The sequence below is a fragment of the Halichoeres trimaculatus genome, unplaced genomic scaffold (genome assembly GCF_033239565.1).
Source record: "Halichoeres trimaculatus isolate MK-OKI-2021-1 unplaced genomic scaffold, fHalTri1.1 fHalTri1_scaffold_3, whole genome shotgun sequence".
Lineage (NCBI taxonomy): Eukaryota > Metazoa > Chordata > Actinopteri > Labriformes > Labridae > Halichoeres > Halichoeres trimaculatus.
In genome coordinates, this window is record NW_027437181.1 from 25,183,576 (window position 1) to 25,201,654 (window position 18,079).

At 39.8% G+C, this 18,079-nt stretch overlaps 1 protein-coding gene across 4 annotated transcripts in view; it reads right to left on the reverse strand.

Moving 5' to 3' along the window:
• Positions 1-18,079, reverse strand: part of mdga1 (MAM domain containing glycosylphosphatidylinositol anchor 1) — a 245,642-nt gene that overhangs the window by 128,076 nt on the left and 99,487 nt on the right. For all 4 annotated transcript variants that reach the window (XM_074666081.1, XM_074666079.1, XM_074666082.1 and 1 more), the window contains one exon: positions 14,261-14,435. In XM_074666081.1, the coding sequence (XP_074522182.1) occupies positions 14,261-14,435 (175 nt within the window). The remainder of the gene's footprint in view (positions 1-14,260; positions 14,436-18,079) is intronic.

Sequence of the window (18,079 nt, forward strand, 5' to 3'; positions counted from 1 at the left end):
CAATAGCACAAAGTCAGGATCTTCAAGTATTTGATATTTCTCGTTTTCGTGCGCTGACAGTGAAAGGCTAAGGCTAGTAAACACACTGGAGACAAAGAATGAACTCTCATTACACACATTCTTCAGACAAAAACTATACCTGGCTCTCTACAGAGACACATAATGTGTGTGTGTGTGTGTGTGTGTGTGTGTGTGTGTGTGTGTGTGTGTGTGTGTGTGTGTGTGCGTGCGTGCGTGCGTGCGTGCGCGCGTGTGTGTGCGTGCGTGCGCACGTGCGTGTGTGTGTGTGTGTGTGTGTGTGTGTGTGTGTGTGTGCGTGCGTGTGTGTGTGTGTGTGTGTGTGTGTGTGTGTGTACACATAAAATACATTAAGTATCTCAGCTCAAGACCTAGGTGTATGCTGACTACTCACTACTGATTGAATAGCACAGCATTTTAAAACTCAGCTTTCAACAACTCAGACAAAATATTTAAAGCGCTGATAATCTGTAGTACAACCTCTAAACTACACCTTATGGAGCTAAATCTTACGATATGCACTGTCTTGGGAAACTGCAAAATGGGTTGAATATTTTGGAGGTTATCTAATGATCATAAATATTGGTTTTAAGCTGGTATTTAACTTGCACTAACAAATGATGGAAGACCACTGATCTACATTACATGGATAAGATTACCTAAAATTCATGTCACATGAAAAAGGACCATAATTAGGGTGTTGGATTTAAGCGTTGTATATTCACACAGTAAATACACCTCCTGGCCAAAACATAACATTATCCTGTCCTAAGGAGCCTGAGGTTGTTTTGCACATTAGCAATACCACAATGCTACATTAAGCAACTGACCGTTGTCATGCAGAAAGCATAGAGACGACAATGCTGTTGTATATACTCTTATAAAGTGAAACATGCAGCTTTAGGCCTTTGTGCAAAGGCAGGGAGCATAGCGATCTACTATTCTTTGGTCTCCTGGTAGCGCTAATGGGGAAGTTGAGCCTTTTCATGGGTAATTGTCTGAGCAATCTTGAGACAATTTTTCAAAACTCTGTACATTTTCAATTCCTCTTTTACCTCAAGGTTTGGGATCATTGATGCAATAACTTTGGAAGGATAAATCAAAAAAAAAAAAAATAACGGGCTGACACTCTCAAAAGCTTTGTGCTGTTTGACAATGTTTTAGTACTATACAAGTTTCTTTCTCTCTCTCAAAAAAAAAAGCTTGATTCTATTCATGCAAACACTTTTAACTGTCTTGTATCAAACAATGAAACATCCTTGGAAGGTTTTTACATTTACAGTAAAAGTAGAGGACATTTATTTGAGATTCAGAGTCCTTGCTCTGGTAGATGAACCCAGAGAAATCTACTGTATGTCCCTAACCATAAATTCATATTACACCTACTGATAGCCTGTAGAGGAGTGGCATGTGTCTCTCAAGTGTTACATTCTCACTCTACAGAAAGCAGGTATAGACTGTCATAAATGTTGCAGCTTCTGAAAACTCTCATTGCAGATGTTCAACCCTGGTTCAAAGTGAACTCTTTCCTTTGAAACAGACTGACAAAGAAGCCATTCATGAAAAGTCGCGAACTGAAATTGAATTCAAAACACTCCCAGGTCATTACAAAGCACTTAAGAGAACAGGTCATGTCAACTGTATTACCTACTTTCTTTTTGAACATTGCATTTAGTAGTATGATTAAAATGAGCGGTACTTCCACGTCTCTCAATATAAAGGCTGAAATACCGTGAAGTTCACATCTACAGGCTGAAAAAGATCATGAGTTTGTCGACAAACTGGAAGTCAAAGCTCTCTCTTTATTCTGTTTAACCATATTTGTCGTAGGCTAACTAATCCGTGATAGCCAAAAGATAGTGAAACAGTCTGTGTTACCTCAACCCTCCTTAAAGCTATGGTCTATGATCGTTTGAAAAACGCAGCCTCACTCACCCCTCCCCTCCATGTTCCGAGATCCCACCCCCCAGCTCGTATCGCCCTTCTTCGCCTCCTCACAACACGCCCCCTCCGACAGAGCAAGCCAGCCGGCAGAAAATGTAACAAACAAGACAGTCATCCTCCTTCTAACACACAGTAGTAGCTTTTTCAATTAGAGCGGCGCAATCAAAACTATGAATTAGCCACGAAGCAGGTCTGGCGTTGCCACTGCCAGCTGATCAGAGCAGGGCCGACTGTGGGCGAAGCTTTACCTTTCTTGGCGTGTCTTCACCAGCTCAGTTTACAATGCTAAAGATGTGTGGCTAACTTATACTAAAATCTATTGACAGAGCCGACCCGTTCCGACCAGCAGCGTTCAGATATTAGCCAGTATAGGCACAGACTAACCAGAGCTATTCAGCTTACATCTCCCACCAACTTTTGTGTAGTTTTAAACTCTGTTGATCTAGAGAGTGTGAAAGGATGGCCTGAATGGTGCTCTTCTAAAAAGGTTTTGAAAGGACAGGATATGTGTAGGACAGCACAACCTGAAGAGCTCTTATTTGTGTTTATACCCTCCTGTAACTTGAACAGGTTGTCCTTAGAGAACTTCTCTTTAGAGCACAGAAACAAATATTTTTTTTGTCCATGCAGAGAAAAATGTACCCACTCATCTTGAGGTCACTTTTTTAGGCTTTACTTCCATTCCAGCCATTTCACTTCTTTCCACCCATGTCTCTGTTGATGGCATTCCACCATCAAACTGCTTTATTACTCTGCTACTGCTGGGTACAAAATCTTTTTATATTCATTAATTCATCTAAAGGTCTGTGGATTGATTTTTTTTTTTTTCAAATCTATTGGCTTTTATGTCCTATAACAAGTGAAGAAGCATCAGAATTTTAGTTTGGTTCCACACAGCCTTCTTGCTGAGAGGTGACAAAGTTCACCAAAAAATAAGCATGCTTTTTTAATATATGTTGGAATTACAACAGTTTACTTGCTTACTTTCCAAATCAGCGACAATTTGAAGCCATAAGTAAGGTCCTGGCCCTTGCACAGAAAATAGAGGCCAAGTCTTCTGTTGGGATGACAGGCTCTGAGTTATCTACAACATGGACACTGAAGTTTACGAAACAATGAGAGCAGAACATTTGAGGGAAGACTGATGGTCTTTGCGTGGTATTCTACCTACCTTTTTGTCCCTGAGTGTATGTGTCTGGGTTTTATCCTCTACGACACATGCAGATAAAATTAGTCAGTGTTTAAACAACATAAGACACTAGCATTATGCCCTCAGTCTGACACAAATCCATGACTGCAAATTCAACGGAAGGTCTCCTGAAATGCTAATGTTGCTTTCTGTTGATCTGTGTAATTGAGTCTCTTAGTACCAACACCATGCATTTGAGAGTGCTAATTTGCCACTTGTATATTATTAGCTGATGACTGTTGTAGTGGATAGTGGATGCTGACATCATTACAATAGATTGACAAAGAGTTGAATATAACACAGAATAGATCTGTCCCCACCCTCAGTCAGTGCTTTTTTCCATAAATGACTAAACACAAAGCCTTTTCATCTGATGTACTGCTGAATAACTCCTCGATTATAAGCAAGGTGTTGCTTCAAGTAAGGCTGGATTTAAAATGTGTTTGTAGTTCAAAAATTACTTTAATATTTCAAGCCACTTACAACACAGTGACAAAAAGAAAGTCTTTCCTGGGGAGAGACTTCTTCCTTTATTTGATTATGAAACTGCATTTCCTTCCTCTTCTATCGCGTGTTGGATTTTCAGGTTATGGAAGCTCGAGGGCCATTCAAAGCTGGGGAGAAATGCAAAAAGTGATATTTTGCTCTCTATTCTTAGCTTACTTGTCAAATGGAATTCATTTTCAAGATTTTACAGTTGGAAGAAGAATTCTGCAAACTTTACTGGGAAAAGGTTTTGAAATATTTCTTTTCTCTTCTCATCAAATGAGTCAGTCTTTTTTTTTTTTTTTTTTTGCCACTGATGTGGATCAACACATAAAGTCACTCAAGCTGCAATAGGAACTTCTAAGTAGTACTGAGAACTAGCATGGGGTATTCATGTGATCTGAGAAGGCAAGGTTTTGTTTGTCCATCTTCCTGTAATCTGCTGACAGCCACTTAACATAAAATGAGGATCAAAAGACTGTTATCCATATGTATTCTGTATGCACGCATACACTTTCCGCAGTCTACACAGTCAGACATGCAAACACGCACACAACAGCTAGTCGAGGAGTGGCATAAAAGAACATGGTGTGGCAGAGGAGAGCAGCTGGAAAAAAAACATGGGACATTGCTCAGGGCAAGCGTCACAGCACTTTAAGTTACCAAAAGAACTGAAGCCATGCACTGTGCTCTTAACAATGGGAGCTTTTTGCCTTCATATCAAACAAGAGCCAGTGTGTTTTTCCATGTGATATCTACAAGCAACTCAGATATTGACCTATAAGTTCACTTCTAAACTCATCAAAGGCCACATCCAACACAACTCTTAAAAATTGAAGTACAATAGCACATTTTCAGATTAATCCATTTTCACCTCGCTGTCAGCTTTGATTATATCCTAAAGATTCCATTAGGAACGAATGAAAAACAGAATATTATTACTACAGAAACAATTTCTGGAAGTTTTCTTCATTTCCGTCTGCAAAAGTAGAGGTTCATTCCTTGTTAGAAAAAAGGTAATAAAAAATGCATTTTTATATCAGTGGTGCCACCATAAAAGAACCAGGGCTGGCTCTGAAACAAAACACGGACCAGAAAATCAGGGAAGGAGCAAAATGCTTTAGGGCAAGAAAGCAACTAAGTAGATGTCAAAGGAAATATAAGAAGAAATGCAGATACAGTATTTTCTCCCGGTAGAAACTCAATGCTTCTGTGCAATTATTTAAATGCCTTTCAGCTTTCAGCCTCCACAGTTAAAAAAGAAAACGTCTCTTTGGTCGAATATGTAGAACTAATAGCAAGTGTATTCAGTTCTATCTGTTCAAATCAAGCTCCCATGGTCACTCTGGGTTACATTTATGAAGACAAAAATCATTTATGTTATTAACCACACATGAGCTTTTGTTAAGGCTTAAAACACAGGACCAGTACAAACTGGGATTTTGGTTTGCCTTTTCATATTTTAAGTGTGACGATTTAGAAATTATAACAATAAACATTTGCTTGTAAAGGTAATAGAGCAGGGGTGGCCAACCTGCGGCTCAGGAGCCACATGTGGCTCTTTGCCTTTCAGCTCTTCGATCAATTCATAAAAATATATTGTTATGAGTAGTGGTGTGCTGATCAATCTGAAATATTGATTTATTGATGCCAACGTTGGTATTGATCAATAGTTGGGTGATGAGATTGATACTTAAGTTTCAGTTTCTTTTCTCTACATTTGCTCCTCTCAATTCCTCATGCACTCGTTGCTAGACAGACAGATAGATAGATAGATAGATAGATAGATAGATAGATAGATAGATAGATAGATAGATAGATAGATAGATAGATAGATAGATAGATAGATAGATAGAACTTTGTCTCATCTGCGGTAAAAACAAAAACTCGCCTTTGACACGGCTCAAAGAACAGATTTAAACACACTTGCAAACACAATAAATTTTGCTTTGAAAATTGGAAATGTATTGTATTTCATTTTATGTCATTCAGTTTACATGTTACAGGAAGTAGGTTCGAAAGACCATGTATGCCATGCGGCTCTTTGTAGTACCACGGTAATTTCTGTTGCTCTTGGTCTTTGACTGGTTGGCCATCCCTGTAATAGAGGCTCTCAAAATGGCTTTTGAACTCTCCGGAAAAAAAAAAATCAAATTTTAACAACCTTTTTTTTTTTTTTTCACTCAGTTCCCCAATGTGCCATTTGAAGTCCCTGTGACCATCATAATACACCGAAATTTCTCCATATACAGAAGAGCTTGAGGCCAGATTAACAGAAATTTGACCTCATCTGGTGCTTTTCTCATGTTCTGATCTGGTTACTGCAGACTAATCAAATTACAGAGCTGTGAAATAGAAAAACACATGGACCATATAAGCTACAGAGTTTCCCATACACAGAGGATACTTGAGCCAGACTAATACAAGATGACTTAGATTTTAACAAATTCAAAAAGTTCTGAGGTTTTGAAAATCAGAGATGTTGGTGAGCACTAAAACAAGCTGAAGAACAAAGCAAGAGAAATATATGTAAACTAAAGTAATGAAAAGAGAACTTTTAATTTCATTACTTTTAATAGACTCCCAACCTCACACCTCATGCCACCTCCTCTGTCACAGGTACAGTGTCATTCTCTAGGAAACACTGAACTATATATCAAAAAGCACATTTCTAGGAACAATGCAGCATGTGAATAATCATCTTTTTTTCTTTTTTTTTTTTCGTGCTGAGCAAGCAGGAGAAAATTGGATTGGGAATGAAACCAACAAAAGAAAGTAGAAGACACAAAACCTACTGAGACAACACTGAAAGACAGAGGAAGCACAAGCAGACCAAGAAGCATACACAAACAGAAATATATATTAAGAGAGCCACAGACAGTAATAATAACACATGGAGAGAGGGCCACTGAGTGACAGCGAGGAGGACAAATATAAAGAGCAAGGACGGGAGAAACACAGAGAAGTGATGGTGAACCAAGGGACCAAAGTTTGTGCGAGTTTGCCACACTGTGTGACTCAGATGCTACTGTTGTGTCCTAGTGATTCACCCCACGGCTTCAGCCTCAACACCACTGAAAGGTCAAAGCTTTTTTAAAACTACCTGTTTTAAACTGCACCTTGTTTTGTCTTCCACAGCCTACTTCTTTCATCAGTTTCTGCAGCTTGTGTGTGTGTGTGTGTGTGTGTGTGTGTGTGTGTGTGTGTGTGTGTGTGTGTGTGTGTGTGTGTGTGTGTGTGTGTGTGTGTGTGTGTGTGTGTGTGTGTGTGTGCTGTTTCAGTGGAGTACCAACACCAGCAGCAGTGCCCATTCATCCCTTTCAGCCAGGCCTGGTGTCACCCTGAAGCGCAGAGCAGGCTGTTTGGTGACAGAAGACTCTGGCCAACATAGACAGACCAAATGCCACCAAGCCTGCTGTTTAGGGGTGTGAAAGTGTGTGTGCCTCTGTCAAACACAACAATTCTACTGTAGAGCACTTGTAGTACTGCACTGGGACTATTTCTGAAGCCACAGTGTTGGAATAATGGATAACACATCCCTCTCTTGACTCCAATTGCAAGTGACAGAAAGGGCGATAACTGCCAAAGCAGAGAAAGGGCTTGTGTACATTTGGAGTTACATGGTCTTATACTCCATTGATTTATTCTGTCATTACTGACAATGCCACAAGAGGTTGGTGCCAGTTTCTTGGAGGAATTCAGTCTGACTTGAAAATCAGCAGAAAAGAAGGTTAGTTTTTGATCAATCAAGCTTACAGGGAGCTATATCTTCCTGTCTCTTCTTGGCAAGTGTTGAGGGAACCTTGATACTCTGCTGCTCAGATAGAGCTGACTATGCTGGCTGTCTTTTCGGTCACTATTTAGCTTACACATTCTCTGAACAACCTGGAACAACAAGAAGTATCAATTACAATGCCCATTTCACCAAAATTTTAAGACCAGTTGAAAAATTGCAAGAATTTACATTTTACACTGTTGGATCTCAAGAAAGTTCGATAGGGAATCCCATGATGCAAAATGAATGAAGACATGGGGGCGAGACTAGAGCTGCATGATTATCGCAATCGCATTCGCAATGTCAGCACATGCAATTACGTAATCGCAAAAGAGGTGCGATTGTAAAATTATTTTTAAAAAGTGTAAAAAATGAGCGTGTTTGTGTGAGTGATGTCTGTGTGTGTGTGTGTGTGTGTGTGTGTGTGTGTGTGTGTGTGTGTGTGTGTGTGTGTGTGTGTGTGTGTGTGTGTGTGTGTGTGTGTGTGTGTGTGTGTGTGTGACTGAGTAAGAGAGCGAGCGTGAGATGACTAATCAGTCACTGTTTCAACTTGTCATGTGACCACCTGCCCCCCTGGTACGGCAGTTTAATCAGACAAGATGGAGCACAAAGAAGTAAGTGAGGCGCTCAAGGCGAAAAGAAACTCTACCTCTGTTATTTGGTGTTATTTTGGTTACAGGTTGAATGACACAGCAAAAAAAGATGTAATTTTTAAAACATGCAAAGCAAAAGTGGCATAAATGTGCTATTTTGAATACAAACAAAACAGTACTGTTGTGCTGTACATTGTTGTTTGTATACAGTAAGTTTGGATATTTTGAGAATTATTACACAATTAAAATCCTCAGTAATCCATCTCTGCTTTTTTCTTGATTTTTCTCCATGATAACCAAGCAAGTCTGTAGACTCATGACATTTTTTTTTTTAATTAAATCGCAAGCACAATCACAATCGCAATATTGTCCACCTAATCGCAAATCGCACCTATTCCCCAAATTGTGCAGCTCTAGGCGAGACAAAAACTGACATAGGCTGATCATCACAGATCATAAAACTGTAAGACCACAGGCTTTAAAAGCCAAAATCTGTGCAAGCATGTGGATCCAATGTTATTTCCTGTCAGGTATCCACGATGCCACTATGTCCTGAGCTCTGATTGGCTGCCCATAAAGACATGGGACAATTCTCTACCCAAATTAAGGCCGTTACTGGTGCAAACTGCTGCCCAATAACCATCGGATGACATCTGTGAGAAAAGCCCAAAGAACCAAAAATGTCTTCACAGGCCTTGTCCTTTAAACAACACAAAATTGCTCATTTGGACTTTACAAAGAACACCAAACACAGGACTGACAAACAGAAGAAAGTTTTATTCTCTGATGAGAAAAATTTAAACCGTGGCTAGCAATGTGGAGAGGTAGCATGGGACATCCCTCATTGACTCTGGCCTGTGTAGTACTGACTGTGTTTTCAACAAGATAACGCACTGACAAAGAACTTCTTCCAGAGGAATAACATCACTCTTTTGGACCATCCTGTGTGTTCGCCTGATCTAAATCTGAGAACATTTAGGGATGAATAGCACAGGATTTTAACAAAAATGGACATCAGGTCCACACAGTGGACACCCTCTGTGAGGCTAATCTTCACCACTTGGAGCAATGTTCCCACTAGCCTCCTGGAAACATTTGCAACAAGCAAACCACAATAATCAACAGAAACGATGGAGCTGCTTATTACTGATTTTTTTTTTTTTTTTCAAAGTTAAATATATATTTTACTTTTTTTTTATTATTCTATTTTGACAGTTTTCACTGTGGTCTTAAACTTTTGATCTGCTGATGAACAGCCTATTTCAGTTTAATTGTTGTTGTTAGCAATATTTTGAAGCTCAGAACCTTTTTAAGAGCCACCTGTTTAAAAGGTAATTTTTTTTTCAATTTTTCAACTGGTTTGGTGAAATTTTGATCAGGTGTGTATCAGTGCAGAAATATAGAAAACACTGTAAGATTCCAAACACTTACCAAGGTAATAATTATATCAAATATAGGAGGGTTTTTTTTGTTTGTTTGTTTAAAAAAAAATCCATATAAACAAAGAGGAACTGACAATTGTTTACTGTGCAATGGATGCATCACAGATTCAATGGTCAAAGTCTTATCTGCGTAGACATCCACCAAAGATTAAACAAACAATCGACTGTAAGTATTGTATGAAGGCTCAGATTGTATCATATCCCACTGGCTCTGTTCTTTATCAACTCATATTCAGGTAATAATAATGAGAACCTGTGTATACACCACAGGCTGGTTGTGGTGGAGTGGCTGGGTGAAGATGTCTTATTGGTATCTACAAAGAGCTCAACAGTGTCAGAGTCTGGGTAAAGTCTGTTTTGCATTTTTTGCTTTGATCTGGTGTCAAATTGCTTCACAGACCCAAGACATCGTCTAAATCTGGAAAAACACAGCGTCAGCATCCTGACAATCATCATCTTCCCCCCCACTGTCTCAACATAGCCACCAACAGGAACATAATCAGCATCTGTCTCATTATCCCCATCATCATTAACCCCCCAACACTCCGCCACTTACCTGGTTGTGTCCTGAAGAGAGTAATGAGACACAGAGAGGTCCTGATCTGAACTATGATGAGCAAATCACGTTTCTCTATGTTTTATTTAGGTATCATTGATTGGGTTTCTGAACCAAGTCCATCCCATCAGTAGAGGCTCCTCAAAGTTAAACCCCGCCAGCTCACTGCCCCACTGCCTCTGTGGTCGGATGCCAGGTCATTCGTCAGGTAGAGATTGATATGATAGAGGGAAAAGTTTTACAGAGATGGGTGACGAGTGGAAAAGGTGTTTTTGAGTGGGAAAAATCAGTTTAGGTGGTAAGTAGATGACTAGAAGGCTCCCTGTTCATGTTTATTGATTATCAGGGAGGATAGGATTTCCTTCATTGGATTTGGATTGGGTACCTTGCCTTTGTAATAAAACATAGTGGTGTAACAAAATAGATGAAATCTGGTAAGCCTGCACTGTGTTAGATATGTAAAAGCTGTGTGACTTAGATGCCACTGTTGGTGTGACATCAAAACTTGAACTTTACTGTTAAAGATCCAAACTTACAAACTTAGTTCAGACAGACAGTAGTCTGAAATAACATGATGTGAAACAAGATTTTTCTTGTTACCAAATCATAGGTTTCTTTAGAAGGTTATGTAAGAGCTACTCTCTGAACTACTCTAACATAATTAAAGGACCAATACAGCAAAAATAGAGGTATGTTTACAAATTAACACATTTATATCATGGCTTGTCTTATCGAGGAGGGTTAACACCTTTGAACTTTGAAACCCTGATGATAACATTTCACTAAAGATCCTTCAGGATGTTTCAAAAAGAAAATGAATAATAGAAGAAATAGACCGTCAGCTATATGTATATATAAGTGAATCATTTCAGTATGTCTTCTGTTCAAAGCAGAATATTGAGTTTGCACCTTTGCTCTAATCCTGAAACTCTTCAATCATTTACATGGCTGTCTTTTCAGTTTCAATCTGTCGTTCACTTTCTCCGCTCTGCTTTCTTCCTCCTGCTCTCACATACCACACTTTGAAGTGTGAATCAGTGTGCTTTGGTGCGTGAGTGCTTTTTTCTGCTTTTTATTTGATTCTACCGTTCTGCTCAAGGGTGTGTCTACTTTACTTAATGCGTTAGTGTCCATGTATATCATTGCAAATGTGCATGCGTGCTACATTTAAATGTGAGGCTGTGTATGTATATGTGTGTGTGTGCTGTCTTGGAGGCCTCCTTGTATCCATGCAATTGTGTGAAAGCAGAGTTGCATGCAGGGCACATGACCTACAGCCAGTTGCTGCTGTGTTTGGATGAACCTCACAGCTGAGAGAGGGGAGGGACCCCAGCTGACTCATCTCACACACACATACACACAAAAAACACACTACTGTTGGCATTTGTGCGTGAGGCTAAAGAAGAAAAAAAGAGAAGAAAAACATGCAGGAAGATCAGAGGAAATAAAAGAAGGAGGAAAATAATGATTGGAGAAAGTGCAGGTTTATGATCATTTCAGTGAGGGGGGAAAAAAAGCTGAAAATAGCAAAACGCATACATTGTGTGACTGAGATACACGCTCCTGTTTGTACCCAGTGTGGGTAACAACGTGTTCTGCCCTGGAGTCCAACAACTGGTCTGTTGGATGCATCCAAATTGAAAAGCATATGAGTGCATCTACCTTATTATGAGCATCTCTCTTTGCCTCACTTCTTCTCACCATCTTTTTTTTTTTATCTTTCCCTCTGTCATTCTTCTTCTGTTCCTTTTCCGCTTCAGGTTTTCTACTTTTGAGAGTGAAAATTACATCTCACTCCATATTACAATCCATTCTTACACAATCAATCACCACTTTTCTCTATTTCAGTATTTCTTTTTTACATTGTTCATTTTATTTTTGCTTCTTTTGTGAGGAAGAGTGCTCCTCAGTTATATGGGGGTAAACACAGGGCACACTGGGTTTACTTTGCTCTGTTTCCCCTCTCATAATCCTGCTTCAGGAAATGTTCACACAGTCATATCAGCAGAATGTCTGCATCTAAAAATCCGATGCTCAACTTTTTAAGCCTTTATCAGCCAATACCAATGTTATGAGATGCATCCCTAGTTTTTTGCCACTTTTTGTTATGTTGCCAGTCACAAGCAAGAAAACATCAATTTTAGTCTAACTACAGGGCTCTGATGAAGCAGAGATATCAATTCTGGCCTGAAAGACTCTCAATTTAGTTCAATTTATTGAAACTGAGACATTCCCCTTTTTGTGATCTTTTTTTCTGTTTCCAAATTAGATACAAGATATATAATGTGTAAAATGAGCTAAAACAGCTCTAAGCCTTTTTTAAAATCTCCCTCTTTACTAAGCTTTATACACAGGAGACTGACTTAATACAGGTCAATTTACTCTGTTGTTTTGCCTTTTAGTATAACTGCCATGTTAATTCAATTTCAGACTTTTTCAGGGCTTCTACATAAAATCAGAGCTCTTTGAATTTGAGTTGTGTTTTTTTGGAAGCATCTCCAGGGCCCCTCAGCTATAGCTGTTTCTACTTGTTACCGCACAACGTCTTCCTGCTGATAACCTCTCTCCCTCTTTACTGTCCCATCCATCTTTTACTCCACTTCCATCCAACACCCCTTCTCTCTACTTCCCACTCTCTGCCTGTCTTTGTACACAGTAGCCTCAGCTAATTGTTACATCGCCTGAGCTCTAAAGCCGCTCTGTGTGGGACGCGTGGCTGACCGCCGCCGTGTGTAACTCAGCATGGGGGATGGGGAATTGAACAAGCATTGGCTGTCAGAGCTGGTTAGCTTCACAGCGCTCTTGTCACAACCACACACACACACACACACACACACACACACACACACACACACACACACAAACACACAAATTCACACACACAATACAACCTGTTTACTATCCAGACCCCTCTGCAATTACCAGCACCCCTGCAGGCGCCAAGCTAACGCCTGGGGAGAACTAACACTAACTGAAGAGGAGGGAGGTCGAGGAAAGGAAGGAGAGACGGGGAGCCCCATTAAGAGGCTGAGGTAGGGCAGTGTGTAAGTGACAAATCCTACAGGGACATGCACAGGGCAAGCATGTGTGTGCAGCTACATGGATTGATGTTAAGAGATTTGATGCTAAAAGGGTGGCAGAGCATTTGACTATACAAAAGGGAGAGCAAAAGAAGAGTTAATGTGAAATAAGGAAATGCAGGTAATTGATGTTTAGTGCTATAGGACCCTTGGAAATTCTGTTTTTTTTCTATAAGTCTATAAACCAGCCATTAAAATGATTGAATCAATGAAGGAGGAAACCATCCCTGCAATAAACTGTTGTTACACAGGGGCGCTAATTTGAAGTTGCCAGCAATGAAAATAAAGTGTATAAAAGAATCGATTTGTTGGGTATATAGATATGTGTGCGTCAACTTGTCGCCATGACCTGGCCCCTGACTCACAGGAACAGTGGGGCAGTGAAACAAGCAGCAGCACGGGGCCCCTACAACACGACACTGCTTCTCAACAAAGCCTGTTTAAAGATCCTTGGACTTCAGGGACGCTTCAAAGGATCTGTGGCAAGGTCCCAGAAGGAGAAGTGATCTCTTTATCCTTAGCAGAGAGAAATGAGCAAGTTAACTTTCTTCAGCAAGGTCAAAGGGGAACATTGAGAATGTCTCAGTCAGACTGGCTGACTGTAATGTTGTATTCTTTTCCATTTCCTGGAGCTCTTGGGATGTACTGAGTTGAGAGCAGTGGGTTAGGGAGCCCGTACCACCTGGACTAACTGTTTTTTTTAACTCTTAATACATCCACAGACTTCACTTTCTCCAGGAGTATCTGATTAAAAAAGAATCTTCCTTCTCTAATTACCCTCATTGGTGGACCACAGCAACCAGCATTAACTATAAAACAAACCAATGGTGCACCAAAGCCAAGAGAGAGTTGGGACTGAGATGTTAGTTTTAAGTGTTTCCATCTGATCCACCCTCTTTTTCCAAATACTGCTCTCTCCTTTGATTGATCCCCACCTCCCCTCATAATCCACGCTACCATGCTTTTCATCCTTCCAAAGTCCTCAGATACTCCTGGAAGCCATTCCCACCTGAGATCTCATCATCCATCCAATCTGTCTCTCATCTTTCCCCCTCCAATCTTACCCTCTCTCCCTGCACCTCTGGCTCTTGCTCTAACAGTGGGAATAGCTGAAGTGAAAGAGCTGTGGTCTAAAAGTGGAAGGAGTATTTTTTCCTCTTTCTCCCTGCCCACTTACACTGCACATCTACACGGATGGACTTGATGGCAGCCACCCCCACCCCGTTGTCGGCCTTGCAGTAGTAGCGACCTCCCTGCACCCTCTGGATGCCCTCAATGCGCAGAGTCTCGTTGTAGATGGGTGTTTCCTGGAACTTGTCTGATGCACTGCCAGCTGTTTTCGTCCACCGTACCTGGGGAGAGCAGAGAGGGGAAAAGCTGTTGAGTGGACAAAGATGTTGTCTTTGACAACGTGATTTTCTGAAGGACAGAGTCAGTCAGGGTTTAATGGAAGAAAGTCTAATGGGCAGGTTTTGAGAGTAGGAGAATGAAACACTTAAATGATCCAATATGAGATAAATGTTGACAACAAGCACCAACAAGCTAATCTCTATGTTTATGGGCAGTATTCATCATTATACCTATAAAAAATGTTTACTCCTTATTTATAACTGTTTTTTTTCCTTTGGGCTTGACTGTGCAGCTAAAAACATTCATCAAAAAATCATTTTATTATCTGCCAATGAAAAAAATCAAAAACAAAAAATGAGTGTCACATCATATTCTTAAGCTGTAATCACAATCAACAGTGATGTTAAGTGACACCTCGAGGAGCACATTAGAACATAAATGCAGACAGTTGTTGAAAAAAGCAGTGTTCCCAGAAAACATAGGCTTGTAGTTAAGAAATGCCCTAAAATAGCACAACAAAGCCTTTTAGTGGCTGTAGGATAAAAGACGATCACCTCTGGTAGTTGACGACACAGTTTTGCTTCTTACCCAAGCTGTCATTGAAATGGGTTTCAAATTTATGATTTCCTACAAGAGGAAGTCTTAGTTTCTGTAAATTATGACCATGATCATGGTAGATCCTTGATTTTAAATGAAACTTTATTAAGCAGATCAAAAGCTTGTTGATTCTGTGCAAAGTTAGCTAAAGGGCTATACTTCCCTAACACCACCAGGTAAATGTGTCACACCATGCAATCATTTTTACTCCAAACAAAACTTGTTTGTTGATCAATGATACCACAACATCAGAAAGCTTCATCTTTATAGCTCTTATTTGTGTAGATATCGGACTCCAATACAGTAAATATATAGTTATAACAAAAATTGCATTTTCATCAGTTTTTCTGTTCTTTTTTTAATATGCTGTGCATATTTTTTTGAAAATTTACTTAATGCAGTTTTCTTTTTGTCTTACATGTGTCTCATATCTATGGTTATTTTCTCTTATGTATTATTTATTTTTCTCCTTTTTTTCTCTTAGTAAAGTTTAACATTGGTGTGTGATTTGTTTTCTAATAACTGACTTTGCATTCAATTTATTCTGCTCTGTTTTATTTTAACTTGTGCTTTTTAGCTTGCCTACTTAAACATTTGGCCAGGGACTGCAGATGACAGCTAGCCTTTTGGCTAACTCTGGCATATTTACTGAATAATAATGAAATAATATGCATTGTCCCTGTAAATTAAATAAATAAAAAATATAAAAAAATTAAATTAAAAATTAAATTAAATTCATCCCTATGGTTGTGTTGTCTTATATTGAAGTGTAACATGCTACTGATTGAGAGTGATGCACCAGACAAACAAAACAAGGGCCAAGGTCCAAAGTCTTCCACACACACTGTGATCTGTGGTTTGCGCACTCAGTAATGTTTAAAAAGGGACCCTATGTGCTATGCAGAGAGACCCAACATTAATGCATACAGCTAGTGTTTAGTCAACAGAAACGCTTAGAAGTTATCTGCCTCAGAGCAAAGTTGTAATATTGCTGAAACACAATTATAAACTTACTTTTGCTTAGCCTCCTTGTTATTTTAAGGATACGTTTGAACAGATCACTTCTTGATCTCCAACTCTGAACTGAAGCTGAAAACTACTAATGTAAAGGCTTCTGAAGATTTTCCCATATTGGTTACTCTGGAAAAAAAAAGCTCTATGACAATGATGTCTCCATCATTTCCCCAAAGGAGCAATGATGGAGAGCCAGAATTAGGTGATGCTACAACACAACTCAAGAAGCAAAAGAAAAACAGGCAAACACTGGACCTCTGAATAAAGGTTTACAAATACATCCATACTAAGCATCAGCACAAAAGACACAGAGATCCTGTCTCCTCCTTTCACTTCTCCAAAGCAGTTTTTTAAAGACATAAAGTGCATGAGTGATCACACTCACTTTCCCAGAGCAGGCCATTCAATTGTCTAAATAACTGATCAGAACTATAAAAGCAGTTATGTCTTTTTTCTCTCAGTGATAAAATCTGTCTCTGCCCCATAGAGCTGAAGTTAATGACACTAAGCCCTGTACTCGTGGCGTCCATGACGCTAAACTCAGACCATTTAGACTTTTGACAAACTCTGTCTGGCTTTTCATGCTTCAATTATCCCATCAAGCTGTGGAAATGCTGCCAGGCTGACGGCTACATGATATTTTCACTCTGGTAATCAAACACACAAACACACATGCATACACACACTTTAGAGACACATGAAAGGCTGTAAACTCATCAGTGCTGGAGTGTTTTTCTGGCTCTTCTGTGTGAGTATGTGTGTGTGCGTGTGTGTGTGAGTGTGTGTGTGTGTGTGTGTGTAATAGTGTGTGTGTACAGTCCATTAATCCCTATTAACCCTTGTGTGTGTTATCAACACCGACAAGACTATCAACCATGTCCTGTTGAGGAGGTCAGGCAGGATAATGGGTAAAAGTCACTGATACTGTGTGTGTGTGTGTGTGTGTGTGTGTGTGTGTGTGTGTGTGTGTGTGTGTGTGTGTGTGTGTGTGTGTGTGTGTGTGTGTGTGTGCGCACATGCAAATGTTTGTGTATAAAAGTGAGTGCCTCCTGCTTTCATGTACAGTTGCCTGCCTGTGTTCCTGGGCAGATACACAGAATGGGCAGACAAATTCAATCCATTATGCATGTGAGTGTGTCAGTGATTGTGTGTATGTTTTGAGGGGGGTTAGAAAGCAGGTTATATGGATTAGCAGATTATCTGTGCCTGTGTAAATGCTCTCTGCCTGTTTATCCAGCTCTGTTTGTGGGAGGGATTTGCAAGAGGCAGAGTGCCATTGATCAAACCCAGCCAAGGTGAGCAATGAAGCGAACCCTGTCTCTCCACGGTTTGGTGACTCCCGTTTGCATGCATGCTTGTGTGCGGTTGTGATTGTGAGTATGAGAGAGTCACAGCAAGCATGAGGAGAGCATCCGTGTTTCCTGCGTTTATCCGCTGTGATGAGGATTAACAGATGAGTGAAATCTTACAAATTACAGACATTTTGTTTATACATTTTCGCAGGATTAGAGTTTGACAACCTTGAGGGTTAGGTTTAAATTTAGAAGAAATGGAAGATAAAGTGACAAAGCCCTTTGTTAAAAAAAAAAAAAAGAATTGAAAAAAGTAAATCAATCACATATTTCAGTTGTAAGCAGTCAATGTTTGCCGGCTGATGTGGGTGAGTGCATGATGAAATTTTGTGTTTGTGGGGTAAAAAAAAGTATGTGTTAAGCATGAAATCAGGATGATGTATTGCACTCAAAAGATTACAGAAAGTCAGTGGGGACGGAAGAGGAATATAAGCTTACAATAATACAGCTGCCAGTATTGTTATATAAGGAGATCCTGGGGTGAAAGCATGAGCAAAGTATGCAAGGCAGCCTAGAGAATAAAAGTGAAAAGAGAAAAACTGAGTCAGTAAGGAATACAATAGGTAAGACGGGTATGTGTGAGGTATAAAAAGATTTTATGTGTAAGTGAGATGCAGGTTTTTTCAGCCAGTGAGAGCGAGAGAAGGAGTTTTATATACAGTATCGCTGGCAGCTGTGTGAAG